General features: G+C 35.9%; 1 protein-coding gene and 1 long non-coding RNA gene across 4 annotated transcripts in view; one reads left to right on the top strand and one right to left on the bottom strand.

Annotated features, from left to right (window-relative positions):
* Positions 1-1,907: 1,907 nt before the first annotated feature.
* Positions 1,908-25,254, bottom strand: part of PIG-Z (phosphatidylinositol glycan anchor biosynthesis class Z) — a 28,445-nt gene continuing 5,098 nt past the window's right edge. For 2 of the 3 annotated variants that reach the window (XM_074101461.1, XM_074101460.1), the window contains 2 exons: positions 6,006-6,945; positions 1,908-5,376 (listed from right to left, as the gene is read on the bottom strand). In XM_074101461.1, coding sequence (XP_073957562.1) covers positions 4,521-5,376; positions 6,006-6,865 — 1,716 coding nt within the window. In that variant the 5' untranslated portion in view covers positions 6,866-6,945 and the 3' untranslated portion in view covers positions 1,908-4,520. Of the gene's footprint in view, positions 5,377-6,005; positions 6,946-7,024; positions 9,232-25,254 lie in introns of those variants that run through there. The other variant, XM_074101459.1, reaches the window with a different exon arrangement.
* LOC141437642 (uncharacterized) lies at positions 17,600-20,436 on the top strand. Its single transcript, XR_012452404.1, has 2 exons — positions 17,600-19,329; positions 19,787-20,436. It is a non-coding gene; the product is annotated as an uncharacterized lncRNA (long non-coding RNA).

Raw genomic sequence — 25,254 nt, 5'->3', positions numbered from 1 at the left:
AAAGCTGAACCTGAAACAAAGTTTAATTTAGCCAGAAGCTTCCACTAACTTATACAGGTGAAATATAATTAGGGTGTATAGCCAATTTTTCTGTCTATTACTAATGCTCTGACCGGCAACTATACTAAACACTCAAAATACCTAGCATTATTATTGATGACGAAGCAAATTAATTTATAACATATATTGTATGTAAAAAAATATGTGCATGCGTATTGATGGTATTTATTAGGGTTATGGTTTATGGGGGCGACTGAAAAACAGCGCCTTTTAGCCAAGGGACTTTGTTCTGCAAGGTGCAGGCATAAGCTGAGTCGCTTTCCCTTTTGATTGTTTGATTGTACTTATTATTTGTTATGTACCTATGTAGAATTTGTAAACAAACTATTAAATCAATATCTTTTATTATTTTATTATTATTATATAGATGCAGTAAGTCAAGTTGCAATAGAGATAAATTGAAAATAAATAAAGTGTTTACCTTAGCTGTTCTTGCCATCTTTAGGGGAAACCTTCAAGAATTTCTTCAGAAAGAGGTGGCATGGGAAGTCCCAATTTTGGTATGGCTTTCTTCTTCAGCCGGGTTTTCGATTTTGTGAAATCTCGTTGCCAACTACTTTCACCCACTGCTTACAACTGAAATAAAATTTAATTGTCGTGATACTATATAATACGAATTGACGTCGGCCAGCAAATATAACCTCAACACCTATTATCAGATTTATCAGTAACTTTACTTACACATGTTCACTTAGAGGAAATCTAGCAAAGAACATTTTGTTTTCACAATGTTTTTCTTGAATACCACAAATTTCGCATCTCCTCATGTTGAATGGTTTCTTAGTAAAGGACAGCCGTGAAAATAACGGTAAAAACTAGAGTCCTGTCTCGAATAAATGCACTTTAGTGAAAGAAAATTAATGCGGAGGAGAAATAATCTCAAACTCAACGCTATTAACAAAAAACACCAAAATACACGAAATTCAAACAGTAAACACAAAATCTCGCGAAGGCGTCCGTTCCCACGCAGCAGATGAAGGTTTGTGGGCTGCCATATAAAATTGAAAAATAGAACTACATTTTTTCATTTACTTAAATAAAAAAGGATATCCAGTCAGAATTATTTTATATTGTATTATTTATCTTAGTAATATTTTTTTCCGCTTAATTTTTTTTTTCACAGCTTAAAATGTGAAGAATTGCAAATATTATAATTTAAGTGAAATCTTCTAAACACAGATCATTTCATAAATATGGCAACCAATAAGTTATTTTGGAGAGGTTGGTACAAAAAAGTCACTAGCTCCATACATTAGATTTTTTGTATGGAGTTTCAACCCACTGGTTTCAAAATAAATTCGCTAAAGCACCACTTGTTCGATTGAATGTCAAACGTGACGTTGACGTAAACTGACAGCCACTTTTTTCTAATCTGAAGGAAACGGCAAAGTCGCTATACAGCCACTAACTGATATGACAGCCTTTGGATTGTTAAAGGCATTTTTTGCATCCTAAAATCCTCCACTCAATCATCCTAACTTACTCACCTAGTGACTCCTGCCATGTATCTACAACTTTATAGAACTAGTGGTTGCCCCTGACTCCATTTGCGAAGAATACGATTATCGGAATCCCGCGGCAACTATGCAATTTTCTGGGGTAAAAACTATCCTAATTCCTTTCCAGTGCTTCAAACTATTTTCATATCATACCAAATTTCATTTTAATTCACTGCATCGGTTTAAGAATGAAGAGGACCGACAGACAGGTACTTTCGCATTTTTAATATTAAAGGTTATACAGCTTATATACGCTACTACTACTATCACCACACAACACACACACTTGCTCGCCACAAGAGACACGTAAAAATTTAGAACACTTTTTAAACAAGAAAACAAGACAAGTGTAATTTTTTGAACAAGCTTTTATTCTGAAACAAATTCAGTTTGCATCATTTCTTATTCACAAGTTAAATCAGATGAAGCCTATGTTCGACTCCAAACTTCACATCTTATACACAATAATAAAGTTTATTGCACTGTGGTGGTCGTGTACCAGGGTGCAATGGAACATAAACACCATGTTGGTATTCCACCATAGGTATACACCTACCAAAGGCATTACAATGAAATCATCGTAAAATAAAATTGTGCATTGGTTCCACCTCATATGCGATTCAGTTTTCATGATTGTATAGAGTGAATTTATTTTGTACAAATACATTCATACACAGAAACCACATTCTCTTACCACCAACCTATTTATAGGTACGCTTCTATTGAGGTCATTGGGAAGTACCTACCTAATCTATGAAGCGAAAAGCAGAGTGTAGTGTAGGTATTAGTTGTCTTATTCATAAAGAAAATTTCCAAGGACGTTTATATCCACCCGAGTCGCATTTTATGCCCTCGTTATACTATCTACTATTATCGTAGTAAGAAAAATTGGCTCGTGGATACGAATTACATGTCATCCAGAATAGCCTGCGAAATTTTTAAACCTTTTTTTATACAATAGTGCATCATAGCATATATTCAAGTCAAGTTTTATATTTTAACATAAAACTAACAAAATAAGTCTTAAAATACAACTCATTTGAGACATTTACATTCAGTGCAATGAGGTGCTTTATTAAAGACTACCCATTAAACCGCATCATACTATGACCGTAATAGCAACGTGTAAGGCAAAAATATTTGTATTGAAAAGTATGAGACTGTGCCCACTAGCACGTTTCCTAATCAAGCGTCGCCGTCGCGTGTCATGTATACGCTTGACATTCCGTTTCTGACACGTCCGTATTACGGTAAGGCATGATACGGTGTAGTACGGTGTAGTAGTGGGTAGAGGCCTTAATGCATCTGCCAGCTGGCAGGGCTACTACGAAATTCTAATATCGAAGTTCGTATCATACCATACCCTCTCCTTCGTGAGAGGAACGGTATACGATACGAATTTCGTAGTAGCGCCCCAGCTCACCGCCGACGGTGTTTGTAGCAGTCAATAAGAACATTTTCAAGTTTCAACAGCCAGAGAATAGAATTACTACATATACCACGCGCCATATAAATCTGCCTAAAAGTTCATTACTAATATACGCACGTTTTGACGCATTTTCGAGATACATTTTTTATGCGACGTCTACGTTACTCCCGGATTGTGTTCGAATCGCTAAACGGTATAGTGCCTATTCAATTATTGGAATTATACCTTTATAGTTTTTGTGGTACTAGTCGTGGCAATGAACTTTTAGGCAAAGTTAGGCGGCGGAAGGTATAGTAATTCTATTCTCTAATTGTCTAATTAATACGTAGTAATGGTAGCGGCGGGAGGTACCTACCTAATTGTAGGTATGGAGTGGCGAAGCACAGGTGGAGTATTGTATGTAACTTCTGTGATACATAAATGCTGTCAAAATAATGCTTAATATAAGGAAAGACCTAATATTTGAAGCTACCATTACTTGACTAGTTAGATACAGATCTCGAGAAGGTATTTAGGTAACGTTATCGATAAATACGAAATTACTTTTCATAAGCTGCCATAGATACTAATAAGCTGCACTTATACTACCTATACTATGAAGTTCGAAATTTCAAACGTCGTATCGTGTCATCCCACTCACGCTAATGAGTGAGAGGAGCGGTATGATACGAATTTCGGGGTAGCACACCTGGGTATTAAGTAGACTGATTTAAAAGAAAACACGATATAAACATAATAGAAACACACACTTATCACTCGCAAATTTAGGTATGATGGAGGTAGGCTTACCTAATAAAATTTGACTAATTTAATTTTCATTCTTCTCGGCTCGGGTAAAATGACGCGTTTTATGCGCTCGTTGTACAATATACTATTATGACTTTTGTAATTACTTAATCATCTGTCAAACACCCTTTAAGGTCTATTGCACTACCAATTTCAAGGGACCTATTAAATTTAGTTTGGTTTCGTGTATAACAATAGCCTTAATACTAAAAATATACGTATAATTAGGTACGATAGAGGAGATAATTAAGTGATGTATGATATAATGTAGTGGTATTTAGGCTTACTAGCTGCTGTCCGTGACTCCGTGAATAAGTAATTTGATAAAGTTTTTTTCAGTAGGGATGCCAATCTTTTTTGCCAAGTTTCTATCCCAATGTATCCCAGAATTAGTTACAAGTAATTAACAATGACCTAATACGATACGTTAGATCTGATGGGGAAACGCGAGTGGCAATGGACAATGTTAGCATGAAAGAAAATTTCCGTTCTCTGTAAAAAGAACTGCTTTTATCATGGCATAGGTACAGTTAAGTGCAAAGATATTGACATGGCCAAAGTTACAAAAATATGTATTAGGTATACACATCATAATATTACGTGCATAAAGTCCTGTGTGTCTTTGCACTTGACTGTACTATGTTGTCCGATCTGTTATGCCGATTTATAGCTACACTACAAAATATAAAATTAAAAATGGACAGATCATTTATATCTAGATAACTTAACCACCCCTAGTAAGGAGTCTATTTGTCATATTTAGTTACAGGTCTCACTCTGTAAATTTTGAGACAAAACCTTTTAAAATAGCATGAGATCCGTTGGAACATATTCAGATCTACAACTCGAGATTCATTCACTTTGAGATTGCTCTCAACACAATATGGGTCACGGTGGCCAGGGAACCTAGGAACCGCTTCCGTACAAAAATGGGGATAGTACCGAAAGTCCTCAATTAACTTAAAATAATAATATTTACTAGCTGCCTCCTCTAACTCTGCTTCTAGAGAGCATGGCGTGGCGACGTAAAACCTATACTGCTTCTTATATTCGTGCAGAAGCATCTCAGCATTAGTGAGGACATCATCCACTTTACTGAATAATTCGTCCATTGGCATGGAGCCATACTTGTAAAGAAACGTCGTAGGCGTCAGTCTGTACCTGTTACCCGATTTTCTGTCCTTATATACCTTAGTTGTGCTTTCAAGTTGGAGTAAATAAGAAGGGATGCTGTAGCTATGCGTGCTTATGACATATGTATGAACTCCGTATGTAGCTTTGATTTCGCGATGGAGTGTGTTAGCGAAAGAATATATGCCGCCTTGGTGGATGAAACCATAGAACATAGTCAAACTAGCGTTGACGATAAACCAAGTGTACAGAAGGATCTTTTTAAGTTTTCTGTGTGAAGGTCCATCACTCTCATTTGGATGTAATCGGTTACCATAGAGGTAGACTAGTGGTACAAGGGCTGGGATGATGAAGCGGGCCTCCTGGTGCGGGAACAGAGATAACAGCGCCACTGGGATGACCAGGGAGAACAGCATGAGGCCTGTGATGCTTTGAATTCTGGGAAGCTTGCCGTAGTGTCCACGGATGAATCTGTGAAGAACAATTTCGAATAGATGAAAAACTGAAAAAATGTAGGTCAATAATAGTCAAAACCTGGATAGTGAAACAAGTAAAGCTATCATTTTTATTAACCCCTGAAAACCTGAAACACCTGAAAAGGTAGGGTCTGGTGATACTCTATTTTCATGTATTATAATCTGCAAATGTAACCCATGTCCCACATACATCGAATAAAATTATTATTATTATTATTATAACCCTTTTCATACTAAAAGTGAATAAAAACGTATGAATAGAAACATAACGTGCTGGGACAAAGTGAACACAAACACTCTTGCATAATTTTGTATGTGAACACTGGGAAACAATCACATGCATGGAAAAAAAAAAACTCTCACAGTCAATAATACTAATTGAACATTTTTTTTATGGTTCACATTTACTCACAGACAGATTCTATGTCATAAGGAGTCAAAAACTTGTAGAGGAATATGCAATCTTAATTGATGGATGAAAAACATAGCTTACAGACCTTTTAAAACCTGACCTGTGTAAGACACAATTCATGTGAATGAGAGCACTAACCTCTACCAATAATAAAAAAAAAATTCATGAACTCTGTAAAATTATTTAAATACAGTTACATAACTATAACTTACCTATAGGTGTTTGACCACAAAGTTATAAAGGCCATTCCCGCAAGCACACTGAACAACAGCGGCACATTGACCAACACATGCAGCCACCGAGGATGAAGTCCATGCTTCGTCAGGTTCTTCATGTCAGAATTGTAACGAAGGAAATTCAGCGGAGTTACTACCCAATTATCCCAAGACCACTGCCTTGATTCTATATCTGCCATTGTCAAATATCCATAATAACCCGAGTCAACTAATATAAGCAGCAAAGCTATTGGCACTCCGCATAGTATGAAGGTGAAAATACGAACATGAAAGTCTTTGAACCCTACTACTTTTGAACCCAAGCCACGGTGCAGCCAAAAGAATATTGGTGGGAATGCGAACCCCACAAAAGTTGGACGGTTGAAAATACCTATTACTACAACAGTGGCCAGTATCACCACACGGTTCAGGGAATGTTCAGGCAAATGCATCTTTAACTTAAACAGCTTTACTTTCTCAACTGCAGTTGATGCCTCTTCATATTTTTCTTTTAAAAACTCATCATGGTATATTATTTTATCAGATTTCAACATGCATTCAGCCACAAAAAGTAGCAGAATGGAAAAGAATATCATTTCAAATGTATTAGAGAAGCTTCTACAGCAGTACACAATAACAATATATGAACTAGCGAATATAACTAATCTATTCTTGAAATTCTGCCCGTATAAGACACATATTTTGTATAAACTGTAATCATTGATAAATGACAGTAAGCAGACGAAAAGCCTTGGAATCACAAGCAGGTAGTATGGAGTTTTAAGATCTATACCAAAGTAATACTTGGTATAAGGGTTGACTATACGAATGAAGTGTAGTGGAGGCCCAAGAACCATTTTCGGTATGAAAATATTTCTGATTGGAAATTTGGGATTAAACTCCCAGGTTTTCGCGACGTCGATTGTAAATATTTCGCCTGTAATAAAATAAAAGTTATTTAGACAAAAGTACAACTTTATGTGTTTTGTGTGAACTGTATTTTTGTTAAATCTTACCTGCGATGACTTCAACATTTTGGAAGAATTCGTCTGGGTGTAAATAACCCAATTGCGGCCAGAATGTGAGTCCAAAACGAATTAAAACGAGAACCCAATACGCTAGAGGCAACCTTACCGGGTTTCTAAATGTTATAGCTTTCAATAAGTCAGATTTTAGAAACATGTTTCTCCACGCACTTTTATTATTAAAGTATTCAAACTATTTAAACTATTCAAACTATTTATCATAGGTAATTATGAGATTCATTTAAATTTTTGAAAATATAACTCCATCGATACCATGGGTTATAATTAGTTAACCGTTTTACTTTTACGGTAGCTTCGGTATGCGGTACTCGGATAATAACCTAACAAATACACAACAAAAATATGTTTTTTGTTTTACATTAACATTTAACTTTAAATACAGGTTTACTAGCGCGAACAATGTTGTCATTTATTTGAGTTTGACGACTTTGTTTGACGTTCCATTTCGGCATTTCCATTCCATCTTTTTTTTTCCGCTTCCTTGATACTTGATAATGTTATTCGAGACATGGGGAACGATATCGTATCGTATTGGTTATTTAGGGAAATATAATTTTATCGTTATTGTGCATAATGTATATGTATAATAAATAAAAAGAATAACATCGATTGTTGTAATGATAATTGACTATAAACTAAGATTATTGCTTTGTTTTAATAGCGTTGAGATTTGTGTGTCGAGTAATTTTTCTCATAGGGCGGCCCGCTGATGGAATAAAGAAAATAAGAGAAAGTAGTCATTTGTACCAAAATCAGTGTGAATGGAAATGTTTGTATGTGCATTCATACATACTTTGAAATTTTGGCGATTATTGTTAGTCGTTAAAGCATGTGCAGGAGAGTAAAAGTAAAACAAAACCGTAAAACGTAGGTACGGTATGAGACGAATTTCGAATTACAGAGTAGCTCCATCAGCTTTTTGTTGTGTATTAAAGGCGGTAAGTAACTATTAAACTTCATTAAAAGCCCTACACGAAAATTGCATACAATGTACTGCCACCTAGCGTGGAGTAGCGGAACAACTTTTATAAAAAATGTGCCAACTCCATTTTTCTATAATATTGTTGTAAAATAAACTTTGTGAACATGTTTTAAGAATTAACACGGCTGAATACATATCTACAGACCTACCGGTGTTACTCTTTTTCAGTTAGGTCAAAAAAATAAAATTCTAGCTTGAAAAATATAAGCCTCGTGTATTTTTCAGTTTCAGAAATTTTCTCAAACTCGCTTTCCAAGTTCGAATTTTGCACTTTGTAATAGTTTGCAGTTCGTCGTCGGGCCTGAGCTAAAGATTATTTCAGACTACGTTGTCTCTGTTGTTGTAAACATTCAAAATCACCTTTTCTATATCTGTGTATTAATTCCGGCAGCTAAAAACTACTATTGACCCGCAGGGAGGGCTACTACGAAATTCGAACTTCGTATCTTGCCGTCCAGCTGACGCTTATATTCAATGAGGGTATTCACAGAGGCGAAATATCGCTAGATGGCGTTAGTATCGAGAGGTCCGTTTGACGTATGCTCGTGATTGGTTAAAAAACGAAATGAACCAATCGCAAGCAAACGATAAAGATATTAAATAAATATGAGTGAGAGGGACGGTACGATACGAACTAAAACCTTCTGAGATCCAACCCGCATTTAAATCCGTCGCTAAGTTAAAAATTTCTAAGCGTAATTTCTAAACTCTAAACTCGAAGTTCGTGTAGTGCGGTCCCTCTCGCTCTCGTTAATACGAGAGCGAATTGCGAATTGTGTAAGTGTCAGGGACCGCAAGACACGAATTTCGAGTTGTTTCGTAGTGGTCCTGCAGACGGCGGGAGTGGCTTTGATTCAAGCTTTTACTTACCTACTCATCTATCAATTTATCTTTATTTATTTGTCTTATTTGTTTTTTTTTCTATTCGTCATATTTTTCCTTCTATCTAATGTTAACATGAACTTGACGTTTCAGTACATTCGACGAACGATTCGAATCAAGACGAACATTTCGGACAGAGTGATATTGCCAGTGTAGTGTATCCTCAGAGTAAGTCATGCATGTGAGTAAGTAAACACGGGTGTATAGATGTATAGGTCTATGAGTGTATCGGTGTGATAGGGTGCCGGCAAAAAATAAATCAAGTGCGGGTAGTTTGCAAGACTCGCGCGGGTAAATGGACGGTACCCTACACTTCAGTTTATTCGTGACCACGGCCGCTGCAATTTGTCTGATACGTCGAAGTAACTTTAGCAGCAAATTAATGGGTGTTAATAGTAAGTAACTACATATGAGATATTACATAGGCTGGCCACTGACCTACCGATTCTGTTGTGTTCTGCCTAGAATAGAACAGAAAAGAATTTAAAGCGGAAGGCTAGAATGCATTAAAAATTGTACCACTCGTCACATAGTAGCAATTTACCCACAAATCATCCATCGGATTATTCTTTCTAGCCGGCTGGCGTGCGTGTGATAATAGAAGCGTTTTGTTATGAAGTTTCTACCTATTCTATTCTTACAGAACAGAAAATAATGCAAAATAGAATAGATTGGTCTGTGGCCGGCCTTAAAATTAACCCTTATCTAAATATAATATTATAAATGCGAAAGTTTGTGACGGATAAGTGTGTGTGTGTGTGTGTGTGTGTGTGAGAGAGCACAGGAGTGGACCTATAGTCATCTACCTCCCCTACGCCTTTATATTGGGCTTCAATCACTCCTGGTGGCTCGTGCTGAGGCAACCACCGACTTCAGACTAAAATAAAATTAAAAATTAAAAAAAAAGTAGAAAAGTAAAAAAATATTTCATGTTTTTTGTAGTTGGTTAAATTTTCTGTTATAAATTTTGATTTTTTACCCTTTTTAGTGTAAATACAAACTGCTCGTCACCTTTTACGAAAGATTACTTTTCCGATGCAGAGGCGTTAATTATTGAGGAGTCCTGGTGCTTCACCACCCGTTTTACCATATGCACTAAATATATCCAGTTTACTATAGGTGTCCCTACAACATTTGAAGAGTTCCCACGATTTCCTTAAGATCCAATCATCACATCCTGATTTGGAGCTTATGGGACCTAATTGAAGATATAATAGACGAAAGAAAAAAAAAAAAAAAAACATACCGGTTCATAAATGACGATTTCTGAGGTAACAAACAAAAAAAAATACAGCCGAATTGATAACCTCCTTTTTTGAAGTCGATTCTAAATGAGCGAGTCTCACGATAGTTTCATGTTCAAAATTTGAATTAACGGTCAAATCGTGCCACACGTTTCTCGGTATTTCGAATACAAATGGATTAAAAATATCCACACATTTGTTAGCGGTATTTATTACGTTTTTATTATAGAAGTTAACAAATGTTGAATAGTTTCGTTGTTTGATTAAAAACGTGTGCAAATTTCAAATGTTAAAATAAATGGAGTAGTTATAAGATGGAGAAGGAGTAGATACCTACTTATAACCTAACTAGTAGGTATTACGGACATTTTAAATCGTTTCTATTCATCTGTTACAGACAACCGCAGCTGAGACCAGAAGAGTCCCTCAGAATGGAAGAGACATTATTCGAACCTTATGATTGACGGAGGCTTGATTGATAGCAATACAATAACAGGCTTTGCTACTGCTACTGCATTTGCACTGTAGGTACTTGCAAAATATCGCTACGTAATTGGAACCGAAACCATATATGACCGGATGGCCAAGTGATTAGAGAACCTGACTACGAAGCTTGAGGTCCCGGGTTCGAATCACGGCCGGGCAGATATTTGTATGAATAATACGAATGTTTGTTCTCGGGTCTTGGATGTTTAATATGTATTGAAGTATGTATTTATCTATATAAGTATGTTTATCCGTTGCCTAGTGTCCATAGTACAAGCTTTGCTTAGTTTGGGACTAGGTCAATTGGTGTCAAGTGTCCCATGATATTTATTATTTATTTATATTTTTGTTCGCCATTTAGTAGGTACCTTTAGACTGAAGGCTATTTTAATGTTATGTTTGTGCAAGGTCCGCCCGGATTGATACCACCATCTTACTCGCTAAGCCTGCCGTGAAGCAGCAGTGCTTGCACTGTTATGTTTCGGCGTGGAGAGTAAGACAGCCGGTGAAATTATTGGCACTTGAGGTATCCCATCTTATAGGCCTCTAGGTTGGCAACGCATCTGCAATCCCCTGGTGTTATAGGTGTCTATGGGCAGTGATGATCTCACCATCAGGAGACCCATTTGCTCGTTTTCCATCCAGTCGAATAAAAACAAAATGTTACATTGTGTAAATTTTTTCTTCAGGGTTTGCGACCCCCGCTCCTTGGTTGTACCTGGTTCAGCAGACAGCGCTGGCCATCGGCGGGGAAATGCTGCTGGAGTTATGGGCACTTTTGAGACGGGTACTACGAATAAGAATTATTATTCGTAGGCCGGGAGTGTTTAGGTTTTAGTTTTAGTGTTTTTAAGTTTTTTTTTTATTGTACCTATTTTATTTTATTTTATTTACATATTTTATTTTATTTTATTTGAATTTTTGTTTTATTTCGTTTAGTTTTAGATCTATCTTTAGTTTATAAGGTAATTTGTGACATTAATATAATTCATTTGACTTTGATTATAAATAATATATAATTAGCCTATTCTTAATAATAGTTTAAAACCTCGTATATTACTCGGTTTTATTTATTTTATGAGATTATGCGATGTATTAATAATTTGAGTAGTTCTAAAAAAAGTGAGTTCTATCCATCTATTTTATTTGATGTGAGATAACTAACACTACAAGCGCCATTATAAATTACAATGCCCCGAATGCCGTGCAAAAGCCCCGGTAGATTTTCGAGCAAGACCGAAATTCCACTTTACCGCCCTAACCCAACAGTCTATCTCCCTAGTGCTGCAGGGCTACTACGAAATTCGAAAATCGAAGTTTACCGTGTCCACCAGCTGACGTTTATATTATTTACTTAATACGAGAGTGAGAAGGACGGCACGACACGAACTTCAATTTTCGAATTTTGTTGTAGCCCCTCTGATGGTCTGGTCGAATACACGATAGCCTAGAAGACTGAGTGGATGCGCGCATTTGAAGACCGCATACATAGAAAACCGCGAAGAATTTCTAGTTTGAATAAAAATGCATGCTGTTAGATGTTCTTTAGACTCTATGAAGAAGCGGTTTGATCGAATTGAGACCAAATTAAATAATTTGATCTTGGAGACGTGTTTATGCCAGGGGCGGCGTGACGAGAAAAACCTGGAGTCTCCTCCCCGCTTTAACAAAAAAAAAACATTAAGATCCCTTATTATTTTACTATTTTTATTTTTAGGAACTAGTTTTTATTTTAGTTTTAATTTAGTTATTTAATTTCTTCTTTTTTATTATATTTTTATATAAATTTGTGGGAAATAAAAATGTTAAATAAAATCTTATTCGTTCCTATTTCTTACTAATTTAATAAATGTGAATATTTGTTACCTAGTACGGCTAACGGTCAAAGGCCTCTAATTCATTGGCCACCATGGAATTCATGGAGAAGTCTTTCAAGTCATCATGTCATCGATTTTCATTGTATTGCGTAAACTGACATTTACTGTGAAAAGGTTTCATGGTGGCTCATGAATTAAAGTCTATATAAAATATATAATGTTTGTATGTGTTTGTTAATACTTTACGCTTATACGGCTGTGCTGTACCAACTTACGGATTCGGATGAAGCTTCGGAAAACCAAGCGTGATATCGTACCGTCCGTGTACTAGAGCTCTAAAGCCCAGTTGACCTGCAAGGAAAATCGTATAAGTTGATCTACATTGCGGCGCTCGATTGACCACTTCAAACTCGTTCGCTTTACGGCCTCGCAATGTATTGCAACTTGTACTATTTTTCTTGCTAGACTACACCCGGCTTAAGACATGAAAAACATCACAATGGGTTTAATTTTTATATTTAATTTATACGAAACGTTTCCCTATTGTAAAAAAAAACTAACCTAAGATAGCTTAACTAACTATACGAATGAAAATTATTAAAAGAATACCCCGTCTAAAAGATAACACTGGAGATGAAGAGATCAGTGCCCTTTGAAGTTTTCCTACTCGTGCGATACATTTGTAACAATTAACAAGTGTTCATCAAACAAAAAGACCAGAAATTTAAAAAACAAAAAAAAACGCATGCTTAACATTTTCAATCGTAGATATTTATTTATTTAAACGAGAAAATGCTATCAGAGAATATGGTACAATATTGGTTAGTAGTGTTACTCTTAGTTCAGTACATTCTACCAGCATCGGCGTAGATAGAAATATTAAAAAGGATAATAATTCTGGGCATTACAATAAAATATTAAATCATAAAAACATATTCTGCTCATCTATTAAAAATACATTTTGCCTAAACTAATTCTTATTTACAAATTCAATAACAAAGCTGCAAAGGAGATACACTTCAAACAACCATTTCAACACTTTATTTTGGAATTAATGCGTTTATATCGTTTTGTAATCCTCAGGGATCTTTATGCAATACACCTTAAGTATAGCCATGCAATACTTTCATGCCAACTAATTTTAGGTTTTAATCTACGCTAATACAATTTGAGCGGCCATTTACTCGGTCTGTTGATTTTATTAATTATCTTGTCATACAGTAGAAATGTGGGTACTTTTAGAGAAAAAGGAATTCATAGTACATTATGTAAATACACAGAAATATCAGAATGTTAAGGCCTTGAAATACTTATTGGTTTATTACAAAGAGCAAGACTAGATATAGCGGCTGTCTAGTCTAGAATATATATTTCGGTAGAATCTAAGACTTTTAAACGAGCAATTCTTGTATATATATATAAATATACTTCGGGGATCTCGAAAACGGTGCCAATGATTTCGACAAAATTTGGTATGTAGAGGTTTTCGGCGATGGAAAATCGATGTAGCTTGGTCTTATCTCTGGGAAAACGCTTATTAACGAGTTGTAGCCCGAGCAAAGCTCGGTCGCCCAGGTACTTCTTTATTAAAATGAACAAGTAGGTAGGTATGTTATAATATAACGAGTGTGAAACGCGATATTTTTTTTCTAAATTTAATTTTAGCTCAGGTGTTATTTTCAAACCATTCCATGGCATTTTTATAAGCAGCTTCAATTTCTAGGTTAGCTACACCACAGAATAAGTAATAAGTAGGTAACACTCTTACTCTTATTGTTACTCTTTATAGTGAAGCATCATCAACATACAAACATACATGGATTCAGCGGGGTAATGCTGCTGGTATTATTGGGACGTTTAAATCGTGTAGGAAAGATGGAGGGTGAAGAGTTGTGTACTAGTTTTTATGCTGAAGTAGGTATGTTGCAGATGACTGCCAAATTCAATTTAAATATTTTAATTGGTTTTAAACACAATAATTAATTAACAAGAGTTAAATAAATTAACGAATTCTTTTGCTGATATTGTTCTGTACTATAGTCCTGTACCTTCCTGTACCAGAGTTGATGAATGACGAAGCTTGTCGCGGATTATGATTTGTATTTATTGATGTTTGAAAATAAAGTAGGTCTGTAGGTACTTAGTAACGTGACATGACAGTAAAAAATCTAAAGAAATACATGTATGTTTAAGGACTTTTGGCATATCGTTGATGTAGGTATGCCAAAAATAAAAGGGTGCCTATAGTACCTTGTGGTTGTACGCCACACATACCTATTAGTTTTTGATGAAGATTTCATGTGAACTTAGCCTAAGCATGTTTGTCCTAATATTAACTATTTTTGTAAGTTCTATGCACTGTTAAATTGGAAACCAAAGTATCGAATAAAGTAGTTTGAAACTTTGTAATTGACTCATTTACATTTGCAAGAACATGTAAAATTAATGCAAAAAGTAAAAGGAGGCGCCACATTCGTCGTAACGTCACACTTTAAGACTTAAATACGGTATAAAAGTAGGTAGGACGTACCTACATTCAAACCTAGCAAAAATCTTGTAGACGTACTCATAAGATCATAAAGTAGGTAGGTACGAGAAATTTGTCAGCATACAATAAACCAGGACGGACAAGCAAAGAGTCAATGGGACGAGCCCGAAGCCAACACTGACTCACCTACCGTTTTGTTTTGATTTACGCACTAAATTATAAATTGGGAAACAAACAGGTTATTAATTAGGAAATTTCGAAATTACGTGAATTACGTAAATCAGAAAATTAATATTTTGTTCATTACGATAGTTGTTAATTTATTAACAATTAAGTAATAATTATCTTCAATTAGTATTCTCCCTTAAAAGAAGCACGCCCGTTGCTTGTGCCATGTATAAAAGGTGGAAGCTTTGGAGTAAACACCATCCCATTAAATTTAAGTACAAAAATAAAATCCTTGGAGTGGTGGTTTCACTGAGAAATTAAAGGTAAGTTTTTACCGTTTCATATTTTCAGTTTATTTTTTATTTTTTTACTTAGTTCTTTATTATGTCTTAACGTTTGAGTAAAGCCAAATATTACGTACCTACGAGAGAAGCAATTAAAAAATTAGTTATTTCTTTTATTTTATGCACAGGAAAGAAATTAATAATTTTAGCAGTTGGTAGGTATATAGTAGGCTGACAAATTTATAATCCAAAACTTGTAACTTATTATTACGTCCATCAAAATTGTTTAATTTTCATTTGTTACAGACAGCAAAGGGCCTACCAGGAAAAATTCAAAATGGAACCTTGGAATTCGAACGTTATTATCCAGGGAGGCTTGTTATCTATTGATATTGCAAGCTTTAAAATTGACCCCAGCAGACAAGGTAGTGCCGACGTTCCAGTCGACAATAGGACAGCCAAAGACATTGAGCGAGTGCGGCCACTTGAAGAACCGCGAAATATTTCTAAGTTCAGTGCAAATATGCATGCAGCTAGGTGTGAACTGGACTCTATAAAGAAGCGGTTGGATAGAATCGAGACCCAAATCAATAATTTGATCTTGGAGGCGGGTTATGCAAGGGGAGTAACGAGGAGAAGCCGGAGCCTCGTCCCCAGCGCTTTAACCTAAGGACATATTTACCCCCAAATATTTATATAATAAATACAATAGGAAGTGCTGGGGAAACTAAACTCCAAAGCGCTTTCGATCGTATTTGTTGAATAAATAGGATCACTAGCAATAATCTCGCGGGAGCTTTGCAATTTTTCGGTATAAAACAATCCTATGTCCTTCCAAGAGTCTCAAACTATCTTCATACCACATTTCATTTCAATTGGTGTAGTGGTTTTGACGTGAAAAGGTAACAGACGGACAGACAGACGGTGTAACATTCGCATTTATTTATTACTTAGTTTGGATAAGTATAGTTAGATTCGATGTCAACAATATCCCAAATATTGGCTATGACATATCTGTCAAAATATTTTTCTTTTTAACTTTGGCTGTTCGCTTTCGTCTCTTCTCTTTTTTTCAAGTTTATTTTATTCTTAGGATTATGTAATAATTATAGTCATTATTTATTTGTAGAAAAATAAAAAAATATTTGTTAATTAAAATTTTCAATTACCTATGTCTTAGTGCCAAAGCTCATCTTAAAATAAGAAAAAACTATTTTTTTCAGTTAAGTACGTACATACGTTGTTTGTGAATATGTTGAAGATTGTTTTTTTTTTAATATACCAACAGTGAAATTCATTACATTTCTTAATTTTCGGACTGACTCATTAACATTAGGTAAAGGCTTACCAGGAATATTTCAAAATGGAACCTTGGAATTCGAACGTTATGATTGAGGGAGGATTGTGATCAATAACAAGCTTTAGAATTGACCCTAGCAGACTAGGTAGCGCCGACGTTCCAGTCGTTCCAGTGCCAGTCGACAATAGGACAGCCAAAGACACTGAGCGAGTGCGGCCACTTGAAGAACCGCGAAATATTTCTAAGTTCAGTGCAAATATGCATGCAGCTAGGTGTGCACTGGACTCTATGAAGAAGCGGTTGGATAGAATCGAGACCCAAATCAATAATTTGATCTTGGAGGCGGGGTTATGCAAGGGGAGTAACGAGGAGAAGCCGGAGCCTCGTCCCCAGCGCTTTAACCTGAGGACATATTTACCCCCAAATATTTATATAATAAATACAATAGGAAGTGCTTGTTAAATAAATCGCTAGCTTTTGCCTGCGACGCCGTCTGCCATATTATTTTTTTGCAATCCCGCGGCAGCTATGGAATTTTTCGGGATAAAACGATCCTTTGTCCTTCCCAGGGTCTCAAACTATCTTTATACCAAATTTCATTTAGTTAAATCGGTTAAGTGGTTTAAATGTGAAAAGGTACCTAACATGCATACGGTCAGACGGAATACATTCGCGTTTATTTATAGTTATAGTTTGGATAAGTTTAATTAGATTAGATGTCAACAATATCCCAAATATCGGCTATGACATTTTTATTTTTAACTTTTTTGGCTGTTCGTTTTAAGTCTTATATCGTCTCTTTTGATCCTGTTCCTTCTGTTTTGTTCAAGTTTGTTTTAATCTTAGATTAGGTATCTAAGAATTAATTCTTAATTATAATAATTAATCGTACATAGATAACTAATCATTTGTTAATCTCAATGGTCATTTGTGTCAAAAAAAATAATCATTTAGGAGGCTTGTGAAATGTGAATATCTTGAAGATTTCTGTTTTTTTTTTTTTGTAAATATACCCAGAATCAAATTAATTATTTTGTTTAATTTCCGAAATGACTCATCGACATTAGGTATATTGGAAAAATCTTGAAAATAATAATGGGAAAGTGAACCAAACAAAATTTTACAAATGCACTAGCACACCTCAAATCCAGTGTATTCAATATCTAGTCTAAGAAGAGAACCAGAAGCCATACGATAAATAAATTATCTTTTCATTTGTTAAGTACAGCTGAGACCAGAAGAGCATATGAAAATGAAGGATCCACTTTCTCACATTGTGCTTGAGAACGATTTAATATCAGTTGCAAGCTTTGTGTTTGATGACCACCAGTCCACCAATGGAAAACAAATTGGTCGAACAAATCAAAGACACGCCACAAGAAAAACCACGGGGAACGTCATTCAGTAAAAATATGAATACTGCAAGACGTTTCCTGGACGCAATGAAATTTAGAATGGACGAGATTTAAAAAAATAATCATTTTGGAACCCAGCCTGAGGAAGGTGCGATACTGAAGAATAATATGAAGGGTGACGAAAATGAAGCATGCTTAATTGGCAAATGATTCATTTAGAATTAAGGCGAGTTCTTACTGAACTGAAGAGATTATTTACCGGTATAAGAAAACCAAGTGCGGGTAGTTTAAAAAAACTCTCCGCATAAACAAACGTAGTACCCTCTGTTAAAAATAGAGTGTAAAGCATTCTTATAAGTTTGTCTTTGATAAGTGCATGTGTGTGACACATGACAACACTAGTTAAATTCTCTGGTTTTGCTTCTTCCCCTTCCTTTTTTGACACCGACCGCTGTAAGACGTGCTGTTGTAAAATCCATTTATTTCATACGATAGTTCCTTGTAATTTAAAAGATTCATCGGTTGTATTGGTGACAAATACACAGTTGAATGTACTGGAAGTATAATTTATGCAGCCACTGCCTCCGTTGACCCTGCTTCCACATACGCTGGACGCAACCTCCTCTGCACTTCATCAGGTGCTATAATATAATACAAGGCTTCGAGAAGATTGAGCACTGAATGCGCATTTTGGAAAGCTGACATCGTGGCAACTAATTTTAACACCCTCATACTGATCATCGGTTTATATAGTTTCTAAAAAAATATGACACGAGCGACTAGAAAAGAGAAACTACGTTCTTATTTTTCGTCATATTTTTGGCCCAAAATGTTTGAAAATGGCAACAGTCTTTCATATTGTTTTTTTTTTTCAATGGTATTGAATTAAACAAGGAAAGAGACAATGGCGATGACTTCTGGTTTCTGTTCACGTTGGAAACAGAAATTGGGAAACAAACAGGTTGGTAATTAATTAATTGACTTCTTAGAAACTTTGAAAATGATTTAGTAATTACATTACTATAATTCAAGTTCATTAAAGTTAATGTATTATTAATTATGCAGGGGGTATTTTTGATTACCCTGTCCAAAAACCGGCTGCCAGTGGTTTGTGAATTGTATAAAAGCTTCTTGCCTCTTGCCCATCTATCAGTTGGTACTAGGCAGTTCTGGAGTGATCATATTCTAGTAAATTTTTTATCAAGTACCCGCGAAAACATTGTCTCATAGTGGTGAGCACGGAGTACTGAGAGAATACTCAGAACTAAGGTGAGTTCTTTCAGACATATCAAACTTTTAAATTTTATTTAACGTGGTTAAATGAAGACATAAAAAGCATATTTTTTTAATTTATGTTTTTCTTTATACTGCGGCAGACTTATAAATAATGCTTTTTCTTACATTTCGGTTTGAATATGTTTTGTTTGAGCCAAGTCAATGGGGTGGGTTATTATTTTTTCACAAGCTTTTATTAAACTTGTATGTATGTACACATCAAATCTTGCAACCGAATACTAACCCACTTCCAATGGTCAGATTGATTTAAAATTTTGTATGGGTACCTATGTAAGTTCGGTGACAATACAATCTGATAGTGTAATTCTTGGTACGCATATTATTATGTAGTGTGGATGACAATGCAAGCACAGTCAACAAAATGTACAGTCAGCAAAAAGTCTTGCATTTTTTTTTTAACAATAACTTTATTTATTTTCATTTGTCACAGACAGCTGAGGCCAGAAGATTGTTTTTGAAAATGGAAAATCCAGTTTCATACGTTGTGGTCCGAAACGGTATGGTATTCCTTGCGTGCCTTGACGACCCTAGCAGTCCACCAATGGGAAATAAATTGGCGGAAAATGAAAAACCCACAGCGAGGATGCGCCCATTCGAGGACAGGGCGCATTTAAAACCGCAGAGATCGACACTCAGTAAAAATATTAATGCTGCAAGGCGCTCTCTGGACTTGATGAAAAGTAGACTGGACGAGATACAGACAAAATTAAATAATTTAATTTTGGAATCAAGCTTGTGGAAGGTGCGATACGAGAAGAAGCCGGAGACTCGTACGCAGCGCCGTCACCAGAAGGCGTATATACCGCCCAATATAACCAAGTACAATAGGATACACTAAAAAGTATCGACGTGGTTATATCCTTCACCAGGCTCTCGAACTATATGTGTGCCAAATTTCATCTAAATCTGTTTTTCATCGTCATGTCAAGCAGTTTTAGCGTTTAATTAGTTTGGATAAGTATCGTTAGATTATAAGTACCTAGATGTCAACAATAACCTGTATATATATTAATAGTTATCAAGAAAACAAAATTAGTTTGGTTGTTTGATATTTTTTTAATATACCTATAATCAAATTTATTGTTGTGTTTAATTTTCGGACTGACTCATAACAATTAGGGTGTTTCGGAAAAATCTTGTAAAGTAAAACCGGAAAGTGAACCAAACAAAAACTTACCTATATAATATGTATACCTAGCGAAGTGTACGAAGCAATATTCATAAATATGGAAGTACAAAGTCTTTTGAACTAGTGAAGATACCTAATGTTGGCAGCAAGATGTCCTTTAGACTTGATAAATTAATGAAAATTGAATTTCGGTTTGAACAAATTGTGTGCCAGCTCAAATCGTTCATATTATATTTTTTATTTCGTTAGAAACAGTTGAGACCAGATGAGCATTCCACGCTTTGATATAATTGCAAGCTTTGTGTTTGACCCACCACTAGGAAACGCTAATAAAGTAATGGATAAAAATCGAAGACACAGTGAGGATGCGCGCATTTAAAACAGCAGAGAACGTCACTCAGTGAAAATATTAATGCTGCAAGGCGTTCTTTGGACTTGATGAAAAGTAGAATGGTCGAGATTCAGACAAAATTAAATAGTTTAATTTTGGAATCGAGCTTGTGGAAGGTGGGCTTGGAGAAGAAGCCTGAGCCTAGTACGCAGCGCCGTCACCAGAAGGCGTATAAACCGCCCAATATAACCAAGTACAATAGGATACACTAAAAAGTATCGACGTGGTTATATCCTTCACCAGGCTCTCGAACTATCTGTATACCAAATTTCATCTAAATCGGTTTCTCATCATCTAAAGCAGTTTTAGCGTTTAATTAGTTTGGATAAGTATCGTTAGATTATAAGTAGATGTCAATAATAACCTGTATATTAATAGTTATCAGAAAAAAATATTAGTTTGGTTGTTTGATATTTTTAATACAAGAAAACGCTAATAAAGTAATGGATAAAAATCTAAAAGACACAGTGAGGATGCGCGCATTCGAGGACAGCGCACATTTAAAACAGCAGAGAACGTCACTCAGTGAAAATATTAACGCTGCAAGGCGTTCTTTGGACTTGATGAAAGTAGAATGGTCGAGATTCAGACAAAATTAAATAATTTCATTTTCAAATCGAGCTTGTGGAAGGTGCGATACGAGAAGAAGCCTGAGCCTGGTACGCAGCGCCGTCACCAGAAGGCGTATAAACCGCCCAATATAACCAAGTACAATAGGATACACTAAAAAGTATCGACGTGGTTATATCCTTCCCCAGGCTCTCACACTATCACTGTACCAAATTTCATCTAAATCGGTTTCATCATCATCTAAAGCAGTTTTAGCGTTTAATTAGTTTAGATAAGTATTGTTAGATTATAAGTAGATGTCAACAATAACCCGGAAGTCGGCTATAACATACACCTGTCATTTTTTTTAACTTTAGCTGTTTGCTTTCGTCTCCTCATCTTTTTTGTTCCTGTCCTTTTGTTTTGTTCAAGTTTATTTTACGCTAAGGATTATGTGAGAATCATAGTCATTATAATTATTTGTAGATAGATAACGAATCATTTGTTAATTTCAATTTTCAATTGTTATTAATAGTTATGTATAAGAAAAAAAAATAGTTTGGTTGTTTGTGAATATTTATATTTTCTTTAATATACCTGTAATCAAATTTATTATTTTGTTTAATTTTCGGACAGACTCATTACAGAAAACGAAACAAAAACTTACCTATCCCTAGCGAAGTGTATAAAGCAATATTCATAAATTTGGAAGTGCATGTCTTGTACTAGTGCCGATAGGTACCCAATGTTGGCAGCGAGATGTCCTTTAGACATGATGAATTGATGAAAATTGAATTTTGGTTTGAACAAATTGTGCCAGCTCAAATCGTTCATTTTTTTTTCATTTGTCAGAAACAGTTGAGAACAGATGAGAGTTCCACGCTTAGATATAATTGCAAGCTTTGTGTTTGACCCACTACTAGAAAACGCTAATAAAGTAATGGATTAAAATCTGAAAGACACAGTGAGGACAGCGCACATTTAAAACAGCAGAGAACGTCACTCAGTGAAAATATTGATGCTGCAAGGCGTTCCCTGGAGACAGTGAAAAATAAAATCGACAAACTAGTCAAAAGTAATATCGAGGAAGGTGGCTGTATCAGCAAGCTTCACGGTGGAATTATTATCTAGAACTAGCAGTACGAGTATGAAAGATGATAATTTCCTATTTTTTTCAATAGGTACGAACGAATATTTCAGACATTTCGATATATTTCAGAATGAAAAAGAAATATTCTAACCTTATGATTGAGAGAGGCTTGATATCCATTACAAGCTTTGTATTTGACGATTTAGTGCTGAAGTCCCAGTCAAAGATACGACAGCCAAAGGGGCTGAGCGTATGTAGGTACTCTTTGAAGACCGCGCACATAGAAAACCGCGAAGAACCTCTAAGTTCAGTGCAAATATGCATGCTGCTAGAGGTTCACTGGACTTTATGAAGAAGCGGCTAGATAGAATTGAGAACCAATTATATAATTACTAACAAAAAATACTAAGCTCACCCGCGATTTTACTTCACAGAAAACAAATTAAAAATTGTTTCATTTATATTTGTTACAGACAGCAAGGCCTACCAGGAATATTTCAGAATGGAAGACAAATATTCGAACGTTATGATTGAAGGAGGCTTGTTATCAATAACAATAGCTTTGTAATTAGTAATAATAATAATTGACACCAGCAGAAGCAGACTACCTAGTGCCACCACTCCAGTCAAAGATGGGGCAGCCAAAGAGACTGATGCACTCATTCGAAGACTCACGTACCTAGAAAGCCGCGAGGAACTTCTAGTTTCAATGAAAATATGCATGCTGTTAAAATAAATGTTCACTGGACTCGATGAAGAAACGGCTTAATCAAATTAGACCAAAGTTAATAATTTGAAAGACATCCAGTCGAGAGACATGAAGCTGAGAGGAAAATATCCGAGAGAAACATAGCTGAAGATCGCGCCGCCGAATGCTGGAATAGAAAGGGAATACCCACGGAGCCAACAACCTGTGACCACGAACACGATGAAATCAGTCCATCTAGTGAGTCCTGCCGACACTTCGTATTTCCCACCGTGGTTGATAGTTAAGGAACTTTCTGTTCAAATCAATTTTGACTATTTCCGTGACCATCGTTTTTGGGATGATCTGGATTCCGACGACAGCGAAGATTCCGACGATTCCGACGACACCGATTCCGAAGCCGTCACAGGGGACATGACCCTCCCCCAAAATCGTAAACGTCAAATTGAAAAATCTTCTAAAAATTACAAAATAAAAAAGCTTTTTGGCCCTAGCCGCGATGATTTATTATTAGTGACCCCCTCCACAATTTCAGGCTGCGATCGCGCCAGCACCACACCACTGAATTAGTATACCTACCTAATATCTTTTGGTATTTTTACTGTACCACCTTGTATTTATTTATCTATTTATCCCCATAGTCTGACAATAAAGTTTTTGTACCTATATTGTATTTTTGGTTCCGTTTTCACGCATATTCATCAATCAGCGTACAACGGTCAGGAACCACTCCCACTAATATTATAAATGAGAAAATTTGTAAATCTGTTTGTTTGTTACTTCATCACGTCTAAACCGCTGAACCGATTTAGATGAAATTCAGTATACCTACAGATAGTTTGAGTCCCGGGAAAAGGACATAGGATAGTTTTTATTCCGGAAAATCGCATATTTCCCGCGGGATAGCTATAACCGAATTCGACGCGGACGCAGATTTGCTGAAAATGATTAAACTGAATGTCTTATACTTATCTAATGAAATTGTAGATGAATAATTCATTAAATAGCTATTAGCGACATCCCTTAAAGTCAGATTTGACTGTAACAATGCCGCGTTTTCCTGCCACTTGTCACAGTGCGAGCATGTTTCTTTGGATTCTAAAGTGAAATTTAGAAGTATAAAAATAGTACTTGCAAACTTGTGGATATTGTAAAGGTATTAAAGGTAAAATTAAAATAGCGGAAAGACATCCAGTCGAGAGACATGAAGCTGAGAGGAAAATATACGAGAGAAGCATAGCTGAAGATCGCGCCGCCGATGCTGGAATGGAAAGGGAATACCCACGGAGCCAACAACCTGTGACCACGAACACGATGAAATCAGTCCATCTAGTGAGAGTCCTGCCGACGCTTCGTATTTCCCACCGTGGTTGATAGTTAAGGAACTTTCTGTTCAATTCAAATCAATTTTGACTATTTCCGTGACCATCGTTTTTGGATGATCTGGATTCCGACGACAGCGATTCCGACGATCGAAGATTCCGAGATTCCGACGACACCGATTCCGAAGCCGTCACAGGGGACATGACCCTCCCCAAAATCGTAAACGTCAAAATTGAAAAATCTTCTAAAAATTTACAAAATAAAAAAGCTTTTTGGCCCCTAGCCGCGATGATTTATTATTAGTGACCCCCTCCACAATTTCAGGCTGCGATCGCGCCAGCACCACACCACTGAATTAGAATACCTACCTAATATCTTTTGGTTTTTTACTGTACGCCTTGTATTTATTTATATTATCCCATAGTCTGACAATAAAGTTTTTGTACCTATATTGTATTTTTGGTTCCGTTTTCACGCATATTCATCAATCAGCGTGCAACGGTCAGGAACCACTCCACTAATATTATAAATGCGAAAATTTGTAAGTCTGTTTGTTACTTCATCACGTCTAAACCGCTGAACCGATTTAGATGAAATTCAGTATACCTACAGATAGTTTGAGTCCCGGGAAAAGGACATAGGATAGTTTTTATTCCGGAAAATTGCATATTTCCCGCGGATAGCTATAACCGAATTTCGACGCGGACGCT

This window comes from Choristoneura fumiferana, chromosome 18, assembly GCF_025370935.1.
Source record: "Choristoneura fumiferana chromosome 18, NRCan_CFum_1, whole genome shotgun sequence".
In the NCBI taxonomy this organism is placed as follows: domain Eukaryota; kingdom Metazoa; phylum Arthropoda; class Insecta; order Lepidoptera; family Tortricidae; genus Choristoneura; species Choristoneura fumiferana.
This window is presented reverse-complemented; position numbering and strand designations above follow the sequence as displayed.